The 26234-nt window shown below is 38.7% G+C and overlaps 1 protein-coding gene across 17 annotated transcripts in view; it reads right to left on the minus strand.

The window, feature by feature from the left end:
• The window catches only part of ERC1 (ELKS/RAB6-interacting/CAST family member 1), a 554906-nt gene that overhangs the window by 31614 nt on the left and 497058 nt on the right, over positions 1 to 26234 (minus strand). For all 17 annotated transcript variants that reach the window (XM_048216749.2, XM_057318942.1, XM_057318950.1 and 14 more), the window contains one exon: positions 10685 to 10873. In XM_048216749.2, coding sequence (XP_048072706.1) covers positions 10685 to 10873 — 189 coding nt within the window. The remainder of the gene's footprint in view (positions 1 to 10684; positions 10874 to 26234) is intronic.

The following is a 26234-nucleotide window of genomic DNA, read 5'->3' on the forward strand; positions in this document are numbered from 1 at the left end:
CCTAGAAAGTCTCTTGTACTCTCTTTTTCAGTCAATTCCTTTGGTAACCAGTGTTCTAATTCTTACCACCACAGATTAGTTTACCCTGTTCACAAATTGTCATATAAATGAAATCATACATTAATTACATTTTATTTTGTACTGGCTTCTTTGGCTTGATAGTATTTTTGAGGTTCATTCATAAGGTTGCTTGTATTAGTTCATTGTTGTTTATTGCTTAGTAGAATTCCATTACATGATACATAATAGTTAAGAATATCTATTCTGTTAATGAACATGTGGATTGTTTCCAGTTTTGGGTTTTTACAAATAAAGTTGTTATGAATACTCCTGTACACATCTTTTTGTGGACACTGCTCTTGACTTATAGGAGTATATCTAATTTAATAAGAAACTGCCTGATGGTTTCCCAAAGTCTTGTACTACTTTAAATTCTCACCACCAATTTTCTTTATACCAGTATAGATTCACAGATTTCTATTTTATTCAATGGGTTATAATCTATTATCAATATTGATTTTGCTGCTCAAATTCTTCAAAATTTTGTCATTGAGAGCCCCATGTCCTTTGACATACTCTACCACACCTGGTACACTTCCTTACTTTCTGCTATAGTAAGATGTTCTAGATTTATGTTGTGCTATGCCACACACAGCGTTAGACTCAGACATATCTCCAAGGAGTCCTGAATATCTGAGTACTTGGGCAGCAATATTTAGGATCTCCTTAAAATCATTTCTATTTAAATGAACTCTGGTGTTATGGTATTGTTGAGATGTTAAAAAAAAGCCTATGAAACTCATTGTCGTATATACTGGAAGGATGTTTAAGATGTGGCTTATAACTTGATCCCAGATGAGGACCTGCGGGGACTCCTGGTTTGTTTTAATCTTGTAAGACACTACAGACTGCACAACCAATCAAATTTCTTGACAGTGCCTGAGAGCTCACTTCTGGATTCACCTTATTTTTCTCTAACTTCATTTCTCCTTGATTATTAGAATCATGAAGATGGGAATGCAGAGTAGAGGACAGTTCTTCATGAGATTCTGATATCTTCTATTCCTTCAGAGAAGCACTGCTTTGAAACTACTCACTCAATTTGGAGTATTATAAGATTTAGAACTGAGTTTCTGATTATTCATTCCATCCTTTTGGAACATGGTTCCCTTTAGCCTCAAAGCTGAACAAATATAATATTGTGAATATAACTTCTTAATTTTATGATAAGAAGTAAAAATAATATAATGTGAGCTAGAAAAAAAATTACCTCAAAGATAAAATAATGGTCTTTTCGTGTATACAAGATATTTAAAAACAAGCTTTCTTTGGCCATAAACTATCTCAAACGCGACCTGTTCCAAACTTACTTGGTTGTCGGACCTTGACAAGATTGCAGCTAGAGATGAAGTAGCCTTAAACTAACTATTTGAACAATGTATGCCTGGTAAAGTGTAAAGACAGAAAACCAAAGGAATAGGACCCAAATACAAAGTCTTCAAAATATAATCCACATGTATCCATTCACCCACAAACCAAAATTCTGAAAGTGTATACAATTAACTACAGGTATTCCCAAATGAATCTATTTAGTCTTTGGTGACTACACTGACTCTAGCCAGTGTGTGTAAATCACAATACATACAATTTCTTCAAATCAAGGTACTTTGACCCATGAACAATATTATGCTCCAACCTGGTTACCACATTCACTTTCTATGAGCCATTGTGCTGGTGACAAGTTGAAAAGTTGTTCATTGTTGCAGGGAAATCATGTCATACAACACAGAAGTGTATGAATAGGAGAGCCACTGCAGACTTCTAAATGTTTCCTCACCTCATTGTAAAGTTGAATTCAATCACTTGCAGCTATGAGAAAGGTTACACATAGGGGTGTGGTCTTTCTAATATCTGCACCTGCAAATATCTGGGGTGTCCCACCTTGTTCTATCCTTCTGAAACCAAGGAGATGATATGTAGCACATGTCTGATACAACCTTTTAAAGACTTATGTTACACTAATTGTTATCCCTCCCAAATACACCAAGACCCAAATTCTTGAGCTCAATGAAAATAAATCCGAAAATTTAAAGCTTCTAATTGTCTGAATATACTGACAAGTTTTAGTTGAAAATGCCCCACAATTTTCACAGTTCTATAATACTTGCCCCAAGAACCAATAACTCCTTGAGTAGATATTATTCATATGTTAGCTAGTGTCAATGCTGTAGTCAGGGAGACACTAACAAGATTTCCTGCCCAAGGGCTAGCAAGAAAATGGTTTGGCAAAGAAATGAAGGCACCTTATGTAGGAGAAGCGGTAGAAGTGTAGTGTGGGAAACACAGACCTGGAATTGCCATTACGAGCTGTGATTCTGGAAGATAACAGATAGTGGTCAAATATGAGACTAAAACAAACGGCGAAGAGGTTCAAATCTAAAATTGAACTAATAAAACTTTTTCTTCATGCTAGCCACTTTGTACCATAATAGCATTCTACTTTGACAATACCTCAATCTATTTTTTCAGAGAAAGCTTCTTTAGGGCTCCAGAACTATATGTAAAATGGTATAAGATATATACTTAATTGAAAAAACTTCAACAATGTCTCTCTTTCCAATACTAAATGACTAGAATCTGTTCAGTAATGAACAGAAAGATAGCCTAAGTAGTTTGATACAATTTATTTCAAATTTATATCACACTAAATAATACTGTGTATTGTTTATGGAAATAAATATGAGCTTTTTAATTAAAAGGTAAAAATGTGGACTGCAAAAATGCATACCAGTTTTGGATGGCGATTGCCACTGTAGGTAAAAAAGAAAAATGCAACGGAGAAGGGGTATGAAGACTTTAACTATATTTAGCATTAAAAAAACCCTGAAGTGGATATAACAAAGTAATTGTTAATTCTGAGTATAAAGCTGATGTTATATTAATCTCTATACTTTTTCTGAATGCTTAAAATATTTCATTAAAAACAATTTGGTACAACCATACATAGAGCAGAAAATATGGACCAAAACTGCAACTAAATATATATAATATAAAAAATGGCAACTATAGGTTTTCTCAATCTTCTGCAAAAATATTTTGTGATTCTTAAAATATATAAACTTAAGAATGCTCTCTTAGGTAACAACATGGATATAAAATGATAGGAAGCCTGAAATTAAGAAAGCCCAGATATGACTAGAGATATAGGGTCAGAATTTTTCATGTTCGAGATTTCAGAACAAGTGAAAATTCCGAAGGTGATGGGGGCTCATCAGGCAGAGTCTTAGTACATAATAAACAGTGAGGAACTATCACCTACCACTTATCATCTCCCATGAGGCTGACTCCAGTAGCACTAATGTACAGGATAACAGCTTGTCTGTTATCCATGTACCCATCTATCAAGTTCAATCCAATCAAAACTAACGTATCACACCCAAAGACAGCTCCAGAGAGTATAAAATTTGGGGGCAGACTTACAAAATTCAGAAATTAAAAGTCTCTGCTGTGAACAGTTTCAAGGCAGAGCCTAGAAAGAATTCATCACATTCTACCATCTAGTTATCCTAGAATTATCATTAAGCTAGCAACCTATTAAGTTTGATAGGTTAAAAAAAAACCTTGGGGCCCCTGGGTGGCTCAGTCGTTAAGCGTCTGCCTTCAGCTCAAGGCGTGATCCCGACGTTCTGGGATCGAGCCCCACGTCAGGCTCTTCCGCTGGGAGCCTGCTTCTTCCTCTCCCACTCCCCCTGCTTGTGTTCCCTCTCTCGCTGGCTGTCTCTATCTCTGTCAAATAAATAAAATCTTGAAAAAAAAAAAAACCTTAATAGTGCTATGGGTCTACATAAACTTCTACCTTTCAAAAAAGGGATGTTTTTATTAGAGTAAGTCAATGTCAGTTCTGTCAACTTTATGCAGCACCAGGAATAAAAATGATATCAAGCCTTGCATATCCTAAGTGGACTCTTACAGAATCTATACAATGATAAGACTTTACTTCCTAATAATTCTACTGGATGTCATAGTATGTTTGTTAGAAAGATGAGGGGCAAGATAGTCCTCCCTCTATGGTACAGGAATGTGGGGACCGGCAAGGTTTGAGGGTAGAGCAGTAGCACTAGAGAAGTCTATCCATACTCTAGGCCCTGTTTGAGCACAAGCGCTGATGGCTGCCATGAGAAGATAGGCACCCAGGACGCACTTGCCCCCTGGACTCTTGTCTGATATAAGGCAAAAATCATGTGCTGGAGAACGCAAGAAACCCTTTAGTGCTAGAGCCTGACCTTGCTCTGACAAGAATAGCTGTGTGCTGTGGGGGGCAGAGCAGGAAACCCGCATGACCCCTATTCCTAGGCAAAGACTGGCTGCCACTACAGTAGTAAAAAAATCTATCCTACCTCCTGCATTGACAATAGGCAAAGAAATCTATCATCAGAGAAGAGACAGGGAGTCCACTATGCCCCCATATTCTGAACTGATTCAAAGCAGAAGTCTGCTGCTACCAGGGAAGGGCAGGAAGTCTTTCTGCAATCTAGACCTTGCACTAAATTGTAGGGAGAATTACCTGTCACTGGGGGTGGGGCAGGAACATTGAAACTGAGGCTGCGTAAGACTGAGTCTGGAGCAGAAAAATGAAGAAACCTCCCCTTATCCCACCATGAGTACTGGACTGAGAAACAAAAGCAGTTTGCTACTTGGAGAAGGGAAAGAGCATATAGAAAGAGCCCTCCGTGACACAGGCACAGGGAACTTACTGAAAGCTGAGAACAAAGCAGGAAAACAAAACAAAAATCAATACTCTAGAACTTATATTAAAGACACAATAGTAGTAACTCACTGGAAAATTTGAAGCCTATAGCAAAAACAAAACTCAAATGCAGCTCAATTACTGACTTATGTGACTCAGTCCCCATTGCTAATGGACTGATGGAAGAGGAATGCCTATTTTCAGACATAAATATTATTGACCTCAGTTTCAACTGTTCTTTCACATATAATATTTACCATTTAATAAAAAAATTATGAGACACACAAAAAACACACATGAACTTGAAGACAGATCAATGGAAATGATCCAAATTGACAGTAGGCATCTCTAAATATAACATGAAAGACAAAACAAAACGAAACAGAACAGACATCCAAAAGATGTGGGACAAGATCAAATGATCTAACAAATATGCAACTGTAGTTACCGGAGAAGAGAGAAAGGGGTAAAAACATATTTGAAGAGATAATGGCCAAGAGTTTTCTAAAATTAAGGAAAGACAACAAAACACAGATCCAAGAGATTCAGAGATCCAAAAGAGGATTTTAGTCCAGACAGCAAATATAAAGAAAAACACAAGTAGGCACATTATTTTCAAATGGCTGAAAACAAAAGATAAAAAAAAAATCTTGGAAGCAGTCAGATAAAAAAGAAACATGACCAAGAAAAAATATATACATGAATATAAAAGACTTTTCATCTGAAACTATGGAAGCAAGATGAAAATGTAACAGCATCTTTAAAGAATTAAAAAACAAAACAGTCAACCTAGAATTCTATATCCAGAGAAGGGTATCTTTCGGAAAGAAGGCATATTAGTTTGCAAGGCTGCTAGATGAAGTACCACAGACTGGGTGGCTCAAAAACAAAAATGTATTTCCTCACAGTTCTGGAACTTAGAAGTTCAGATCAAGGTGCTGGCAAGGTTGGTTTCTTCTGAGGTCGCTCTCCTTGGCTTTCAGATGACTGCCTTCTTGCTGTGTCTTTACATGGTTTTTTCCTTTGTGATCACATACTTCTAGCGTCTCTCTGCAGGTTCGAATCTCCTCTTCTTATATGGACACCAGTCAGATAGGATTAGGGCCCACCCTAGCAGCCTCATTTTAACTTAATTACCTCACTGAAGGCTCTCTCTCCAAATACAGTCACATTCTGGGAGTTAGGGCTTCAATATACAAATTTGGGGGGATATAATTCAGCTCATACATCATCTCCACACCCCCCAAATTCATGTGTTTCTCACATTAACCCTCATCCCAACAGCCCACATTATTAACACATTAATAATGTGTTTCACATATTAACCCTCATCCCAACAGCCCACATTATTAACACATTAATAATGTGTTTCACACATTAACCCTCATCCCAACAGCCCACAAGTCTTAACTAATTTCAGCCTCAAAATCCCGAATCTCATCTAAATCAAATGTGGATGAGACTCAAGGCATGATTCATCCCGAGGCAAAAATTCCTCTCTAGATGTGAACCTGCTGAAATCAGATAAATCATCTGCTTCTAAAATACAATGGTAGGACAGGCATAGGTTAGACATTCCTATTCCAGAAGGGGTCATGGGTTCCAAGCCAAGTTCAAAACTTTGCAGGGTACACTCCATTAGATTTTAAGGCTCAAGAATAATCCTCTTTGGCTGGATGCTCTGTCCTCCAGGTCCACTGGGGTGGCAACTCCACCCACCTGGCCCTGGGTGATAGCCTCATCTACTGAAACCTAGGAGATAGCCCTGCCCTCTGGAACCAAGGTGGAAGAGATAGCCTTGCCTCCTAGATCTGTGCCCGGTGCTGGTGGAATATATGCTATCTTCAAGAAACTCTTTTTATATATAAAGACCCAGATAGTTTAAAAGCAAATATATGGAAAAAGATATACCATGCATACACTAACCTAAAGAAAGCTGGAATGGTTATGTTACTGTCACAGAATAATAAAAGAATCAATTCATCAAGAAGACATAACAATCATTAATTTGTATGCACTCAGTAACAGAGCTTCAGGATACATAAAGCAAAAACCAGTAAGAAAAATAAGGAAATCTGTAAGTTTAGTTTGTATGGTAGCCAGCTTCTAAAAAGGCAAAGGAAACAAAACAATTCTGTAAATCTTCAGATATAAGGCTAGGTTTCTATAGGCTGGGCAGTTGCAGGTTACAGGGTTATGACTCAGGATGAGTCTGAATGGTTCCTGACCTCAAGAGTAAGCTTATCCAAAGCTACTGAATGGCACTGAGGAAACTGTCTCGGGTTGCTCAATAGATAAATAATCAGCTAAGTATATACTAAACATTCTATACACATAATACGGTGCTAGGCACTTAAGAAATACAAGACATGGTTCTGGCAGTGAAGAAACTTTCCTAGTTGGAGAAATAAGAATCTCAAATATGAAATACAAACTAATAAACTATGCAGAACTCACTAGAATTCACTCACTCATTCCAATTACTGAGCAAGTGGTACTTGTTGATGTGGTACCAATTTTAAGATGAGAATTATATAGTTCATGTCTTTAACAGACAGAAAGGCTAGAATGGGAAGACGGATATGAAAACAAGTAAGTATATATGTTGTAGGTACTACAGAAACCCTAAGGAGAGAGCGGTACATTCTGCCTAGGGTTTCGGGAATGGATACATAGAAGAAATGATGTCTGAGTTGAGCTTAAAAACTCAGATCCCTATTTAGGTATTGCCCAGGGAGACAAGGTAGGGAAGGGCATATTAGGCAGAAGGATCAATAGGAGCAAAAGGGCAGAAGTATAAAAACTTTAAGTAGTTTAAAACTAAGTGGCTGGGTAAGGTTCAAGGCTAGGATGAGAAGAGATGTACATTTAATAAACCGGCCAATGAAAGAAAACCTTGTAGGATATGATAAGGAGTATGGAATTTATCCAATCTGTCTCTTATTCATTCAACAAATATTTATTGAGCAGATACTATATGCTAGGCATTATTCTTGGGATAGACACGGCTCCTGTCCTGTGCTCATGAGGGTGTTATTAGGGGGGAGGCATGGTGGCAGTGAAAGGCACTGGACACACATAGTTGGATAACACAAATGTCAGCTGCAGAGGGCTCTACAACCCCCAAAACAAAAATGTAAACACCACACACACACACAAAATAAACCAATGTGCGTATTTGGCAATGATTCGGGTCTTATGTTTCTTGGGCTTCAAAAACTAAAGTAAACCTTGATCATAATACTTTCATAGACCAATCATTTTGTAGAATTAGGGGTCATCCTTCTCAATAGCCTGCACTGTCCCTTGAATTCTTACTTGTGGTGAGCTGGCAGAAAATTGGTTGGTTTCTCCACCAATCTTTAGCAGCTAAGGAGAAGCTTATGGAAGGTGGTGTTAGTTGCTGGATTCCTTTACAGATGGCCTAAGTCCCTGTTTCTCAGAGTTCTCAGGGAAGCCTGCTAAAGACACAACTTCACACACCTCAAGCAATAACTTCAGTGACTGAAGCACATTCTGAGTCAAGAAGAAACATATTAACACAATTCATGTATATGAGCAAAACTCTTTTGATGATTACAGTAGCTTGATCGTAACATAATGTATGATGGCAAGCCTATTAATGAATTCTTGGTTTCCTTCACTTAAAACTTTCTGAGAAATTCTTAGTTTGAAATTTCCTATTTTGGTCTCACCCTGGAGATATTTTTTTTTTACCTTAGAAACTGTTATACAAAGAAATAATTTAATGCCAGTTCACTTTTGATACATCACTATGTCCGTGCTTTAAGAAGCACTGTTCTTCTTTTTTTAAGATTTTATTATTTATTTGCCAGAGAGAGAGAAAGAGAGAGAGATAGAGCACAAGCAGTGGGGAGGGTCAGAGGGAGAGGGAGAAGCAGATTCCCCGCTGAGTTGGGAGTCCTGATACGGGCTCGATTCCAGGACCCTGGGATCACAACCTGAGCTAAAGGCAGACGCTTAACTGACTGAGTCCCCCAGGCGCCCCAAGAAGCACTGTTCTTTTATAGAATTTCGAAGTAAAGATTTTTAAAATTAACTAGGCACGCATTCTGCTTCCAGTGGGCTTTCAGTTGCATTTTCACTACATGGCTATTAATATCCAAAGGCGCTATTAGGAATCCAATTTCATACTGTTCTTTACATTCTTCCCTCTTTCAAGAAGAGAGAATTTAAAACTTATGGCAACATGCTAAATTTGAGAGGTAGGCCTTACCTTTACTCATTAAATAAGTAAAATATATAACTAATTAGGCTGTTAAATATGTCTACTATGAGGCAATGTCCATATCATGGAGAAGTAAGTACAGCTCTAAAACTCCAATCTGCATTTCTTGATCTGTGGGTTGACATTGCTGTCTTTAACATTATACCATGGAAGTGTCTGTATTTAACACAATTTTCCTTCACATATTATGAGTAAACAAACCATATTTAACAAATTACAAGGACTTAGCTGGAAAATAGCATATACCTTCAAAATTCTAGAGAATTTAAGTAAATTTACAACATGAGTGCAATTAAGTCTCTCACTTGGTATGATCGTAGCCTAGTCAGGGATATCATCAACCCCTCTGTAAACTAGGAACCAAAGAAGCTCAGAGTTAATGTTTTAAAAACTGTTCTATTTCTCTTTTTCTGTGTTTATTCAATTTTTCTTTCCTTCACTTTCCATGTGTATTCTTTATAGTTATCCTCATCCATTTTTATTTAAAAAAAAAAGATTTTATTTATTTGAGAGAGAGAGCACACTTGCAAGCACGAGTCAGGGGAGGAAGGGTAATGGGAGAGAGAAGCAGACTCCCCACTGAGCATGGAGCCCCACGAGGGGCTCAATCTCATGACCCTGAGATCTTGACGAGCCGAAATCAAGAGTTGGACACTCAACTGACTGGGTTACCGGGGCGCCCCATCTGTTTCCTTTATCCTCAGCTTTTGTGTCCAGACTAGCCTTTCTTTATCGAACAACAACAAAAAAATCACAATATGAACAAAAGAGAAACACTGGATTTTTACAGGGAACAGTATGTAGAAAATGTAGCATGGGAAGCACCTAAACTAATTCATCTAATGGTTCTTTCACTTAAAAACTTCGTGTGTTGTAACCCACTGTTCCCTACAGACAACTGCAAATACTTGCTACTAACTTGTCAGGAATCCTTTATCCAGGGGCACCTGGGTGGCTCAGTGAGTTAGGCAACTGCCTTCGGCTCAGCTCACAATCCCAGAGTCCTGGGATTGAGCCCCGCGTCTGGCTCCCTGCTCACTGGGGAATCTGCTTCTCCCTCTCCCTCTGACCCTCCCCACTTCTTGTACTCGATCTTTCTCTCAAATGAATAAATCAAAAATCTTAAAAAAAAAAAAAAAAAGAACCCTTTATCCAAGTATCCTTAGCTCAGATTTTCTTTCAGTGACCATAATTATTAGTGGTCATCACTTTTATGAAATAAAGTATGGCATGTTAGCAGACTGTCTTTAACCCTCTCCTTTTTTTCTCAAAGATTTATTTGAGAGAGAGAACACGAGCAGGGGGAGGGGCAGAGCGAGAGGGAGAGAGAGAGAATCTCGAGCACACTCCGAGCTGAGCATGGAGCCCGACTTGGGGCTCCATCTCAAGACCCTGAGATCGTGACCTGAGCAGAAACCAAGGGTCGGACCTTAACTGACTAAGCCACACAGGCACCCCAACCCTCTCCATTCTAAGCAGTCCTTCCTGAAACCTGAGTAAGTCACACTGAGGGAAGAATAAAGGGGTACTTCCTGCAAACAATAATTCCTATTATCTGTTGAAGAACTGCCTGTTGCTACGAATCTTGAATCTGAACACTGAACTTCCCAAGGGAGCTCCTATTGCACCAACCTAGGCAGCAGCTGAATTTTAACAGGGTCTTGTCAAAGTTCAAGTGAGGGACTTACCTGTTCCTGGGTCATCTTCTGCAGCTCATTCTCCCAGGTTGCCTGGTCATCATCCAAGTTATAGGAAGCTGGTGGAGTGAGTCCACGAAGGATCAGGGGGTCTCGGTCATGGCAGAGGGCTGTCAGGTGTCCAATATACAACTTTAATTTGCTTCTATTTTGGTCAAGTTCTAAGAGGGGCTGGATGATCTGAAGTGAAAAAATTGAGGAAAGTCAAGGTCATTCTGAAACAAGAAGTTCAAATATCTTCATGCCTCCCAAGTCAAAGAAAGCGGACCAAAGACTAAAGCTCCTCTAAGCACCACTGAATCTTTAGGATTATAAAAAGATACAGCTCCACACACTTGCACATTTACACTGTCACACCCAACCATTTCTGGGAGACAGGCAGGGAATGTCGGCTCAGTCTATCAACATGAAACTGAGAGTTCCGTATTTAGGCAGGGGATTAAACACAGGACTAACTTGTTTTTACAGAGATGACATTCCTGATACAGAAAGACTCCAGTTACCTCACAATTTCTCTTCCCATTTATTTATGAGTGGTTACAAAAAACTGCTAGTGAAATTTGCTCACTGAAAGCCTGGACAACATACGCTTCATGTGTTCCTTCACCTCCTGGAATGGAAGAAAAATTTTGTCTCTGGAGAAGGTGCATGTTTTTTTTGGCCATGAGATGTGATGAGTGAACTCATTACTAAATCTGCCTCACCCTGGCTTAAGCTCCCCTCATTCATTTCACAGAGCTATCTGATATTCTTTTTAAATAGTGATTGATAAATTCTTATATAATGCCAAACACCTGACTCACAGCCAAGGCCTCTAAAATTCTCTCAGTTGTAACACCGGTTTGATGTTTTTCTTGAAGAACAGTCCTGCATTAAAAAAAAAAATCTGTTTTTGGTATTTCCTTTACCCTGGGTGAATAACTATCCCTTGACTCCCTCTGGAAACACATTAAATGACAGATGGCTTCTGCCCCAGAATTTCATCTGACAGCCCTCATGACAGTACTCTGGTCAGGTACTTGGTAGCTGGTCAAAGCCTGGTGTGCTTAGGAAGAGCTGGGCCTGATCTCACATCTCAGAATGCTGAAATGTTCGAGCAGCATCTGCTTGATACACAGAGGCTGTGAGAGCTGCGAAGCCTCACCAAAATGCTAGCAATTCTCAGAATGTTCCCCAGGCTTAAAAGGCAGAGGTCTGCACCTGTTGTAAGTCGCTAGACTGGCATTTTCCATGCACAGGACACCTCTGACCCACCTAATGAATAAGGAGCTCAGTAATCTTCATTTACAGAAACATGGACTGGTAATACTTTCAAAAGTGACATTGATTTCTCCCTTGCCTTCTCAGAGGCCTGCTCCTGCTGCTTTCCTTTGTTTCTCTTTCAGAGTTCTTAAATGAACAAAATTTCATATTTTTTATTATGACATCAATACATATTTTACTCTGAAAAATATGGGGAAAAAGTATAAAAGAAATAATAAAATAGGCTATAAGTGTTCCATAAGACTACCATTTGTAACACTAATTTTCTTCTAAGTCTTTTTATAAACTTCTATAAATCAGCTTTTAAAAGTATCACACTTCATATTTTGCTTGATGCAGTGTTTATCCATTCAATGTTATGAGTACTATTCAAACATCATGTATTCCTGGAAAACCTGGTTTTTAATGGTTGCTTTATAAATAAATCACATATCCTCTGTTTCTGATGTTATTTCCATGAAATAATTAAGAGAGCTTAGTGGCTAAAATAATCTTTAGCTTACAAAAAAGATCAGAATTCCAAGTGTAGGCCTATGTAGTATTACACATTATAGAAATAAAAGCCTGGCTACACAAACCAGAGAAACTACATCAATTTAGCATTATTTTATTTTTAAAACTCACATACACAATTCTTTAAGGATAAAGGTTAAACACTTTGGTGCTCATGTGGAAAGTTCCTGGGCTCTCTAAGAGACCCCTAAGAGCAGGCTCATGGTACCAGTTCTGTGCTGGCATTTCCTACCTATGATAGATATATCAACACTGCCAATCACAGAAGGAAGGGACCGTTTCCCTTTTTTCTTTTTTTAAGGATTTTATTTATTTTTTCGTTCGAGAGAGATAGAAAGTTGGTGGGGGGGTTGATTTAGAGGCAGAGGGAGAAGCAGGCTCCCCGAGGAGCAGGGAGCCTGAAGCAGGGCTCCATCCCAGAACCCTGGGATCATGACCTGACCTCAAGGCAGACGCTTAACTGACTGAGCCACCCAGGTGCCTAGGAAGGGACTGTTTCAATAAAGCAGAGGATTTGGACAGTGGGGAAGTTGGATAATTTTTTCACAAACATCACCAATCTCTTGAAACAAGAACTGTATTTTATTTCTGACCACAAATCCAAATTCACTGCAGAAAATTTTATAGAGAATTCTAAAGCAAAATCTATAAAAGCAATTTAAAAAGCAGTATTCTTTTAAATGAATTCACACTTTGCACTTCAGTAACTAAACTGCCTATTCATGGTTCTATTACCACACACCACATCCCTGAGGCCTCCAAGCAATGTAGCCCTATTTCATTTTACTTTTTTTTTTTTTTTTTTAGATTACCCTTGTCTACCTTCACAGACACATTGATAACAAATTCTGGGGAGGTTCACTTTTGGGATTTCCACTTATTCCCATTCTGCGTGTGTGTGTGTCAATAGTTGTTATCACATTTGGGCTGAAAGGCCAAAAAAGCTGGTATCTTAGGTAATTAATGTTTGAATGGGCAAACTGGCATAAGAAAGTATGACCACAGAGGGAGGGGACAATGTGATAAATGGTAGTAATGGAGAAGTCAAATTTCTTGTAAGTAAATGGAATTTAGAAAGATACTACCTCACCACTATATGACTTGAGATGAAAAAATTTACATTTACATTCTTTGATTATTCTTAATCAAAGATAAATTTCAAGCTGATTTAAATGCATTTCATGCTGAAGTGCTAACTGATTAAAAATCATGTCTTTTGCACTCTAGAATTTTTCAAAGTCCAAATTGAAAAGTTAAAAAATGATGGAATTTGACATTTTTTTCCAGGATAAAAATTCATTCCATGTAATAGCCCAGATTTCTGTCCCTTCTTTCCATGCCAAAGGGAACTCCTTGAAAACAAAACAAGACAAAACAAAACCCACAGAGTTAACTATGTGAAAGCACAGGAAACAGCCTAAATAGCACAGTTCCCAAATCTACCCACTAAAAAAATCCCTTTGGCCTCTCTGGGACACATTTAACCATGTCAATCATGTGGGAAATGCCCTTATCTCTTCCTTTTTCTATCTGACTTGGGCAGGCCACTTAGAAAAGAAATTGCATTTCCCACAAGGTAGAACTGCCACTGCCTAATCTCAAGAGGGAAGAGGGACACTTGCCAAGTAGAATGAGGATGCCTTACAGGATCCATAAGTTATGTCTTTTGTCCACATACCACCTCAGTACATTAGCAAGAAGTCCTACCAAAAACTATGACAAATGTGGTCAGGCCACGTTAGTTCCATAGCTATGGAGAACAACAGTTATACACCTTTTTTTGGCAAAAAGGAAGTTAAAAAATGAACCTGTCAAGACAACTTCTGTTTGTATCAAATATAATGCCAAATGGCAATATTCCCCCAATCCTATATTTACCAAATTGTTAAGGAAAACACTTTAAAGTGTAAAAAGGTATGAGACTTTTTGGTTGACGTACTGATAGCTTTGTTTCTTCATGCAAGGATTTATTTGCTTATGTACTGGGTTCTCAAACTGACTCCACAGACCAGTGTTTGATGACATATGGTGACAGAGGACAGTGATCTTCTGAGGTGTTTATTTTAACCTCTTTTCCACTTAAGTGAGATTAGATGGGTAAAAGGTCTTCTGGAAGACAGATGAGTTGCTCCTGTATTGTATGTAGACGGTAACTGAAAATTCCACAGTATGCCATTTCTGCGACCCATTTATCTATGATATCTGAACACACTTTCCTAGACCATTTGACTCTTCAATACAAGGATGGAATGTGCAGAGTGAAAGACTCCTAACCAGTCCATTGTATAGCCTGCTTTTCAGTTCCCATTCTGTTTCTGTGTCAGACGTTCACTCTAAGAATAGGTTAGTTGGTTGAAACACATTCGAGGAATGAACTCATTTTGAAAGGAACGGTGTATCTTCATCATAAAAACTGAGTACTATTTGATACTTAAGGTATTTGCTCTTGGGGTAACTAATATTTTGTTGTTCGGAAGATACCATTTCTTTAAAAAAGCTATTGTTTATTGATCATTTACTGTGTTACTTGTAAATTATTTTTAAATTTACTATGATTCGTCTGTGGCTAGCTGACTGCCCTTAGTTGGCTACAAAATCTTTTTCTTCTATCTGCTGCTAAAGCCTTCAGAGGCAGATTCAACTGTCCATATATTAACAGCATGAAAGCTAGTGGTAGTTCTGATATCTCACTGGGTTACCATTATACTTCTGTCCCCCAATGTAGGCACATCAAGATAGTCCCAGAACAACTAACATATTAACTTCCCAGAGACATTACTCTCTTAATTGCATTCTTGTCCAGTTAGCAGAGAGCTAACTCCGAAAAGTAAAAAAGGAAGAAAATAAAATACATCAATCTAGTCTCAAAGTCTTTTTTCCTCTTAATAACTAATGAAGTTTATCTTCTTGACCAATAACATACCTCAGGATCAGAAAGATGAAGGATACTGTTAATTCTCTTCACAAAGGTTTGGAGCTTTGTGTTACATTCTTACTTATTAGCAGCTATTTTGTGAAAGAATAGAGTTGTTTGAAAAATATAGTAATCCTCATAATATTTTTGCTACATTGATTAGATATGCTGCATATTAAATGACATATATTGAAATTAAAAGTTATATAATTCACTTAAACATTTGGTGAATGTCTTTGTGCCATGCCATGTCTGGTTTTAGCTGATGAGAATATTAAGAATAAGATGTGGTTCTGGTCTACATTAAAAAAAAAATGATATAGTGAAACTAATGTGTTGAGTGTATACAAGAATTAAAATGCATAAATTCATGATTTATCTTTAAGTTTACTTTTAAGGTTACTTCAAGCAAACACTTAAATTGCTAAATAAACCTCTTTGCCTTGAATTGAACCTTAGCTTAACTAACTTAGTCTTCATACATAAGGTCATAAAATTCAAGTTTTTTATTCTTTTTTTTTTTTTTTAAAGATTTTATTTATTTATTCGACAGAGATAGAGACAGCCAGCGAGAGAGAGGGAACACAGCAGGGGGAGTGGGAGAGGAAGAAGCAGGCTCACAGCGGAAGAGCCTGATGTGGGGCTCGATCCCAGAACACCGGGATCACGCCCTGAGCTGAAGGCAGACGCTTAACCGCTGTGCCACCCAGGCGCCCCTCAAGTTTTTTATTCTTAATGGTTTCTGAGATCCAACCTTTTTTTTTTTCTTTCCCCAAGAGAGGCAGGGAGGGGCAGAAGGAGAGAGACAGAGAGAATTTCAAGTAGGCTCCACGCCCAGCATGGAGCCCAACACAGGGCTTGATCTTAATGAACTGAGCAGAAATCAAGAGTCGGATGCTTAACCGACTGAGCCACTCAGACACCCCTGAGATCCAACTTCTTAATTAGCCTTCTCATTTGAAGCCCAAACAGAAGGACAATTAGAGGACTTCCTAAATATTTTTGGTGTTACAGTCCTTACCCATTTTTAACCCTACAAAACAGGAAAAAAAAACCCATACATTTGAGAATTGCCCTCAATTGATACTTCTCCTGTAAGAGATACATTGGATAAAAATATGCCTAGTATGTCTGCACCCTCATAATAACCTATAAAAAAGTCAAATCTTCAGAACAGTTTATAAGATTTACCTATATAACCTCCATCAAAACCAAACCTTACTGTTAACATCGAGAATCTGGAAAAATTTTAATAGCTTTAGACTTAGTTTGTGCTTAGAGGACTAGTCACTGAAAAACAATTCTATAATAGCATAGCTGCCCTTCTTTTAGGGGTAAGTCAATAAACTTCCAAAATTTCAGGAAAAATTAATAAATAAAGTGAAAGGCAAGAAACTTAAGGGCTCCAAATCCTGACCCTTACTTTATAACTACTTTTCATGTATATCTATTTGACTCCCCATATTTTATAGAATGTGACTGTCTTACATTTATCTTCCAAACCAAAAATAAAAATCATGACAAAAGCAAAATAATTCAGAATATTACTCGTGTCATATATATTTACTAAGTACCTCAAATATGAGTTCTATAGCAAGCAGAATCCCTTCCTCAGTCTCCCTTATGGATGACCTGCTATTATTATGACAGTTAATGAAAAATTTGGACTGGCTCAATTAACATTCTCATGACCTTATCTATATACTGGTGACAAAGATTCTCTCTTTAACCTTAGTTAGGCTGCCCTGAACTCTACTCTCAACTGGGCCTGAAATTTGGAGCTTCTGTGTTCATTTCTATGTTATCTAGCTCTAGCAAGAATTCTGCTAAACTGGTTTATCAAGAATCTCCCATCCCTGATATTTGATCACCCTCAATATCTGATCAGGTTTCTCATTCTCCACCATTCTCCAGGTGATGTCTGGTCACTCTGGCCTGCCTTCAGCAAGGATCCTATTAGGTCCGTTTAGCCAGAATGTGCCCTTCTCCCTGATGTCTCCTCTTAGTAAGCCTCCACCCACTGACCCCCACCCTGCTCCTTAGTTATAAATTTCTACTTTTCCTTTTTGTATTTAATACAAAGATTGTTAAGCACAATCTTTCTCCCCACTGAAAAACTCCATTGCAGTGGTCCCTATACCTATCACAATGGTCCTGAATGAAGTCTGTCTTACTGTTTTAAAAAGTGAATAGACGGGGCACCTGGGTGGCTCAGTTGTTAAGCGTCTACCTTTGGCTCAGGGCCTGATCCCAGGGTCCTGGGATCGAGCCCCACATCGGGCTCCCTCCTCCGCTGGGAGCCTGCTTCTTCCTCTCCCACTCCCCCTGCTTGTGTTCCCTCTCTTGCTGTCTCTCTCTCTGTCAAATAAGTAAATAAAAATCTTAAAAAAAAAAGTGAATGGATAATTTTTTTCTTTTGATAATTTTTTTTTCTCTAACACTGGGTAAAGGAGAGGAATAGTAAATACTCGGTTATCACTAGGAGTTCAGGTCCAGGGACCACTAGATCACTGAGATGAATAAATGTTAACCAGAAATCTTCCCACAAATAGAAATATCTGGCTCTTAAAGTAAAAACTTTCTTCAAAGGTTTCAGATTTAAAGGACTTTATGGTTTGTTAAAGTTTAAATGTGTCTATGAAAACCGAAAAAGGCTATGGGTTTTGAAGTATAAAAAAAAGTGGGAATAATTTTTTAAAATAACATGTGATCATTTCCTTTTAGTCTTATAGCTCAGAAGTCTGTCATCAATTTTTCTTAAGCATATATTACCACTTTGGCAAGACAAAACAAAATATCCCCTACTTGTTGATTCAGACAGAGAGAAAAAATTCTGTATTCAAAGTCATAAGGAGATAGGAAGTAGTACAGAATAAAATGAATCCTGAAATCTGAACTATAGAGCTGCTAACTATATTTTGCCTATTTATTTTCCATTTTGTTAAAACCTATCCTATCTTATGAAGTATAATAAATGCTACTCAAATATAGCACAGTGTTGGGGTCCTGCCCACTAGTGAGGGAAGGAAATCTGCTGAGCCCCTTTATTTATATGCTCATGGAGGATGTTAAGGTTGTATGTATTTCAAGTAGCTACTTTAATATTTGGAAACTTGGAAGATACGTGAAAATAAGGTCACTTACCAATACGGGGGAAGACAAGTATGTATGTATGATGAAGTGCAGATAAATGGACATCAACTGGAGAGAATGCTATTCTGAGGCACAGAAGCTACTCTCTCTCTCTCTATACATATATATATGCTAACCAATCAAGACGACACATACCAGGCTTCCCAAAGATGTGGTCAGATGAAAGAGTAAGATAACTAGAATTGAGAAAGTTACATTGTTAGTGTATAGAAAAGCAACTGATTTCTATGGACTGATTTTGTATTCTGACACATTACTGAATTGCTGTATGAGGTCTAGTAATTTGGCGGTGGAGTCTTTTGGGTTTTCCATATAAAGTATGTCATCTGCGAAGAGAGAGAGTTTGACTTCTTCTTTGCCAATTTGAATACCTTTTATTTCTTTTTGTTGTCTGATTGCTGAGGGTAGGACTTCTAGTACTATGTTGAACAACAGTGGTGAGAGTGGGCATCCTTGTTGTGTTCCTGACTTTAAGCGAAAAGCTCTCAGCTTTTCCCCATTGAGAATGATAATCGCTGTGGGCTTTTCATAGATGGTTTTTATGAAATTGAGGAATGGTCCCTCTATCCCTACACTCTGAAGAGTTTTAATCAGGAAAGGATGCTGTATTTTGTCAAATGCTTTTTCTGCATCAATTGAGAGGATCTCTTCTTTTATTAATGTGTTCTATCACATTGATCAATTTGTGAATGTTGAACCACCCTTGCCTCCCAGGAATAAATCCCACCTGGTCGTGTTGGATAATCCTTTTAATGTACTGTTGGATCCTATTGGCTAGGATCTTTTCGAGAATTTAAGCATCCATATTTATCAGGAATATTGGTCTGTAATTCTCCTTTTTGAGGGGGTCTTTGCCTGGTTTTGAGATCAAGGTAATGCCGGCCTCATAGAACAAGTTTGGAAGCCTTCCTTCTGTTTCCATTTTTTTAAACAGCTTCAGGAAAATAAGTATTATTTCTTCTTTAAATGTTTGGTAGAATTCTCCTGGGAATCCATCAGGCCCTGGACTCTTGTTTTTTGGGAAGTTTTTGATCCCTGCTTCAATTTCGTTACTGGTTATCGGTCTATTCAGATTGTCAATCTCTTCCTGTTTCAGTCTTGGTAGTTTATAGGTTTCCAGGAAGGCATCCATTTCTTCCAGGTTGCTTAATTTATTGACATGTAGTTGCTGATAATAATTTCTAATAATTGTTTCTATTTCCTTGGTGTTAGTCGTGATCTCTCCCCTTTCATTCATGATTTTATTAATTTGGGTCCTTTCTCTTTTCTTTTGGATAAGTCTGGCCACTGGTTTATTGATCTTATCAATTCTTTCAAAGAACCAGCTTCTAGTTTCGTTGATCTGCTCTACTGTATTTCTGGTTTCTAATTCATTGATCTCTGCTCTAATCTTTATTATTTCTCTTCTCCTGCTTGGTTTAGGATTTGTTGTTCTTTCTCCAGTTCCTCAATGTGGAAGGTTTGCTTGTATATTCGGGATTTTTCTATTTTTTTTTGAGTGAGGATTGGATGGCTATGTATTTCTCCCTTAGAACCATCTTTGCAGTATCCCATAGGTTTTGGACCGATGTGTTTTCATTCTCATTGGTTTACATGAATTGTTTAAGTCATCCACTCGGGGAGGCTGGGTGGCTCAGTTGGATAAGCATCTGCTTTGGTTCATGTCATGATCCCAAAGTCCTGGGATGGAGCCCCACATCAGGCTCCCTGCTCAGTGGGGAGCCTGCGCCTCCCACCCCACCATGTCAAATAAATAAATAAGATCTTAAAAAAAAAAAAAAAGCCATCCACTCTGCTAGATTAAGAAATACTAAGAGCAGGTGTGTGTTCCAAAATTCTTCCTTGCTCTTAAGAGCTAATAAAGATGGGAAAGCAACTTCAATTCAGTTCTTGGCTGCAGGCGTGCCTCTTCACAATAAATCATTTATTGTATTTTAGTAAACAATGTAGGGCTTAAATATCCGTGTGCGTGCACCTAAAAAAGTGTGCACACGATAAAACAGATGAATGACTTCCCCATTCTACAGAAAAGTTCCACAGCTATACACTTATGAATGAGAAATTATGAGGAAAAGATTCTAGGTATGCGGGAGAGAAATGAGGCAGAAGTGGGAGAAGAGAGGTTCACATTCTTTGAGCAGGAAAGCCAAATGAATGCTGATACTGCATTTAAAAGGAAAAAACTAGTTAGACATCTGGCCACAGGCAAAAATGGTGGCTTCAACTCCTTGCATGCCTGTGCACATACCTGAGCGCTGAAATTGTAACTCACACTCCATTCTCATCCTTTGAGATCTGGAGCCTAAAGTACCCCTGCTATAATTGTTTGCTGCGGTCAAGAACAACATTTCTTGGCATTATTACATGTCTGCTAGACAGATGGATCTGAAAAACAGCAACGTGCTTGTTGCCTGATGGGCAAAGCACAATAACAATCTATCACAACATCTCATTTTCTTCTCTTTCCAATGCAATGTAGCAATTGCCCTGGAAGTGGAAGAGAAGGCCAAGTGGAGGTGCCCAGGTTAAACAAAAGGAAACTTCCGACCTTGACATATGTCAATAAACAAGGAATGACATAACAAAGGATGTGAATCTACATTACAGGGAACACATCCACTGGCTCCTTCTCACAGTCTACAGGAATACAGAGAAGAAAAGAGCCAAGTATGATTATCTACTAACTAGGAGATTGGATAGCTTATCTGTATAAGGGCTCCCAAACAGAGGCCAGTCTCTGGAGGAGACTGTTCTGTGATTAGCTTATTTCAAGGTCAGGTTAAAGATGCATGCATATGTGTGTGTAAACCTAAAAGAGTTGGGAGGAGTAGAATGGGACAGTTTGCCATTAGTCACATTATTATTTCAACTCTGGTGTCAAATCAAACACAACAGGACAATGCAGGGATTTAGAAGTTCACTGTGGAATGCTCACAGATAGGCTGTGGCCACTGAGGGACTCGTTCTGTGTCTGAAGCCTTTGGTAGACGTGGCTTAACAAGAACATGGCCTAGGAGGGTACAGGTGGGAGAGAAGGAGAGTCTACTTATCACTTGGAAGTGCAGGGGAAAATATAAGTGTATCTGCAGTTGTGTATAAATATCAGAAATGGGTATCTGGGGGCGCCTGGATGGCTCAGTAGTTAAGCGTCTGCCTTCAGCCCAGGGCATGATCCCAGGGTCCTAGGATCGAGCCCCGCATCTGGCTCCCTGCTCTGCTGGGAGCCTGCTTTTTCCTCTCCCACTCCCCCTGCTTGTGTTCCCTCGCTGGCTGGGTCTCTCTCAGTCAAATAAATAAATAAAATCTTAAAAAAAAAATGGGTATCTGTGCTATTTAGGGAAAGACTAATTATGTACAGGAATTTGATCTCTTAATGTTAAAGTGAGAAATAACCAGGAAAGAAACTGTGACAGGTTAGAGACACGTGATTTGGTGTGTCTGAGAAGGCACATGTATGTGTCTGCAGTGGCAGGAGGGTGACAAGGGCAAAATGGAAGGAAGGATCTGAGTAAAATGGCCCTTAGCCATTATTTTCAGCTTGAGCACAGCTTCAAACTCTGCCAACTGAGAGGATGGGTGTGTTTCTGAATATTATAAAAGAGCCCTTCAAGAACTGAAACCAGTACCACAACAGGAGGCACAAAGCATGACTCCTTAACTTCTTTCTCTCATTACTATAAACTGAAATAAAGCTAGGATCCTAGTAAGCTCGCAGCGAATTCCAGGAGAGGTCAGGTTGTGTGGCTCCTACTTCTACCCCTGCAGCATCACCGTTCATTCCTTTCCCCTTCACCTCTCTTTCCTCCTGACCTACCCACACAGAGAACCTTTATTTCCACTCCACACATACACACCAAAAAATGTCATATATCTGAGAATCTGGGAGGGATCTTGGCTGCTCCGACAGAGCTGTCCTTCCTGGATTTATGTATGTCATAGTCAATCAGGAAATCATATTTAAAAAGCAAATTCTTTCTGAAAATTTTATACACCATGAACAAATCCCATGGATTAACGATTTCCAGACATTACTCCTTTTACCTTGGGAGTAATCCAGGCTCTGGATGGAAAAAAAAAAAGATTTGGGAAAAACAAAAATTAGGAAGATGGTTTTCTCTATCCATTTTCTTTATTTGAGAATAAAACCTCCCATATAATCACTGAATTAATCTCCCCCACTCCCTCTCTGAAAGTTAAAATTTCTTAGCAAAACACAAACTCTGACAGATATCACCATTTCACTATTCATAGTAGCTGATGCTTTAGCAAAGCTTTATTATTATTTGAGGATAAAAACGTTACTATGACAAAATAGGCTCAGCATAGAAATACCAGAAATCCTACAAGTTGTGACTGATGTTACATGTTGTAAGTTAACAGCCAGGGGATTTCAAGATTAAGTAATGTGGGGCAAGCCAAGCTCTGTGTGTGTGTGTGTGTGTGTGTGTGTGTGTGTGTGTGTGTGTGTATAACCCAATTTTTGGAAGAAGGATCCATGTGCCCTGATTCCCTCTGATCCAACACAGGGCTCTTCAAGTGCTGACTGAAGATCAACTCTGAAGTCTAACGGCAGAGCACAGGAGTCCCACCGGAATGTGAGGGACATAGCGGTCAGAAAGAGCAACACAGCATTCTGACAGAGCTGACAGATCCTGAGAGAAAAACAGCAGAATACTAGCAAGTAAAAAATGCAGTGCCAGCAGACCAAGCGAGAAAGTCCAAGGACCCAGAAACGGGAGTACATCTAGAGCGAAGCAGGTGAAGCTACGTGATACAACAGAGTAGGAAGGCTCCTAGTGTATGTGTAAAGTGACTTCATAGTGGGGGGGAAAGTTATGTTTGTGCAGAATCTTCAAGTTTGTTTCATCTACCAGACTCCAGCCCCAGCTTTTAGTCCTCATGAAAAAGCTACCACACATACGCACCCACATCCAAATTCTCTCACAGTTTTGGTAAGGAAATACAAAGGACACAGACCATATCCCTGATACAATCAGAACACCTAACGCATTATGGGTGTTCCTATTTTCTAAAAATAGGAAACGGAATGAAAAAGTGAAGCAGAAATTCCAACTCTAAAGATCAAGCAAAGAGGAAAAGCGACAAGAGAATGCAGGATACACCTTTGCTCACTGTGTTAACCTGTTCATGTCATTAGTGCTCTTCCTTGGTCTCTTTCCAGGGAGTACACTTTCAGTGTCGCAGACTTTCACAGCAGCTAACAGGAGGAACAGCTCTGTCCATGCTTTAAGCAATCTGCTCAAATACAATTTGGGGGGATTCTTCATACTCTGTTGCTTTCTGGGCTTCGGCAGCTGTAATCTTATATATGAGATGTTACTGCTGGCAAGAAATTGAAAGCCTTAGATCATCCACAGGAAGCAAAGTCTCTGCCATCTTCGTCTAAGCAATAAGGATTCATTTGGTTCGGCGTACTTCTCTGTCTAGCTAATAAACCATCTGCACATTGTTTCCCAGATGTAGCATTTCAGAGAATACTGCAAAGCCATCCTAAGGCTGACATTTGTGTCTCAGACTATCTTGTGAGTTCAGGGCCATAAATTCTATGTACCGGAAGGTTTTCAGCTTTCCCTGATTTCATTAACATGCCCACCTAAACGATCATATTTTTCTATGCACGAGAATAAAGCATCAGGTTCACGTGTTACTTAACAAACCCCCTCCCGGGCCCCTGCACTATATGGTTTGATTGGCAGGGGCCAGGCTCCTCTGAGCTGGAACTCCTGCATCCCCAGGTCTCTTGAAGCAATTACAACTTGTACCTTCTAGGAAAGCACAGTTGTTTGCCTGGCTGCTTGCCTTATCTGCCCTCATATTAGTTACTTCACTCATGACATTTTTTGCTAGTTAGCTATGGAATTAAAGTAATGTAGGTGGTCCTCTGTATCTTATGATCTTAGTAAGAATCTTATAGACTTGAATATTTCCCTGGCAAAAGCTGCTGTGGCATCTCACGCCTTATAGCACTACATTCCCAGCAGACACAGTAGCCTCCATTCTTTCATGCCAGGGAAGGCAATGTGACTGGCTGAGGCCATAAACATGACTCATTCGAACACTGCAGCCAGAAGCATGTAGGCCCTTGGCTGGTAATCATGTTAATTACTGGGCATCCAGTTTCAAAGACTGGTGAAGAAAGGCTTTTTCACCCAGAGGCTGCCCTCACCAGAGACAGATTCGCATCACTTACATTATCTGCTATGAAATGTCTGCAGTGTATTGATAACTCTGTGAGGCAGTGAAGAACTACAGAGCAATACTGTGCAGGAGTTAAGAGCATGGGCTCTGGAGACTGGTTGAACTCTAGGCTCTGCAACATTCTCGCTATGAGACCTAGGACAAGTTACTTTGGGGATTGTAAATTTTATGGAGTTATAATAATCCATGAGTCTACCACGTAGTAAGCTCCTTCAATAATTATTAACAATCATTATTTTCAAGAATCTGTTTCATCAACTATAAAATGCATTTGAGTCCGTGTAAAATTCAAGTTCTTCTTGATAACTTTTGCTGACCTTCTGACCCTGAGGACATTTTAACCCTATCATCTGTGCTTAGCTCCACTAACAACTGTGGGTGGTGAGATAACGGCATGGGAAGTGATGAGAACAGCAAAGAAGAACTGGATAAGCAACAGACCAGAGGTTGGTAAATTACACTCTGTGGACCAAATTTAACACCACTGCCTGTTTTTCTATAATCCATCAACTAAGAATGGTTTTTACATTTTCAAATGGTTGAAAAAAGAGAAAAGAAGAACATTTGGTGACATGTAGGAATTATATAAAAATCAATTTCAGCACCCATAAATAAAGTTCTATTAGACCACAGTCATGCTCTTTTATTTACACATTGCCTATGATTGCTTTCACACTGCAGCAGCAGAGCTGAATAGTGGTGACAGAGAACAGTGGTACTATATGAACCTTTACAAAAAATTTTGCCAATCCCTACAACAGATCAATTCCAGACAATCAGGTAACCGTAATATTAGGAAATTCTTATAATTTTCTCACAGACTAGTTAAGAAATAAATAATAATTACCATTAAAACATTCAATTAATAACTACAACAAGATCACCTCACTCCTGTCAGAATGGCTAAAATAAAAAACACAAGACACAAGTGTTGGTGAGAATGTGGAAAAAAACGAACCCTCTTGCACTACTGGTGGGAATGCAAACTGGTACAGCCACTGTGGAAAACATGGAGGTTCCTCAAAAAAAATGAAAAAAACAGAACTACCCTATGATCCAGCAATTGCACTGCTGGGTATTTATCCAAAAAATACAAAAACACTAAGTCAAAGGGATACAGGCACCCCTATGTTTACTGCAGCATTATTTATAATAGCCAAACTATGGAAGCAGCCCAAGTGTCCACTGATGGATGAATGGATAAAGAAGATGTGGTGTATATATATATATATATATATATATATATATACACAATGGAATATTATTCAGCCATAAAAAAGAATGAAAACTTGCCATTTGCAATGACATGACAGTATTACGCTAAGCAAAATAAATCAGTCAGAGAAAGGCAAACACCTGATTTCACCCACAGATGGAATTTGAGAAACAAAATAAATGAGTAAAGTGAAAAAAAAAAGAGAGAGAAAGACAAACCAAAAACCAGACTCTTAGCTATAAATAACATGCTGATGGTTATCA

Source organism: Ursus arctos, unplaced genomic scaffold, assembly GCF_023065955.2.
Source record: "Ursus arctos isolate Adak ecotype North America unplaced genomic scaffold, UrsArc2.0 scaffold_26, whole genome shotgun sequence".
NCBI lineage: Eukaryota > Metazoa > Chordata > Mammalia > Carnivora > Ursidae > Ursus > Ursus arctos.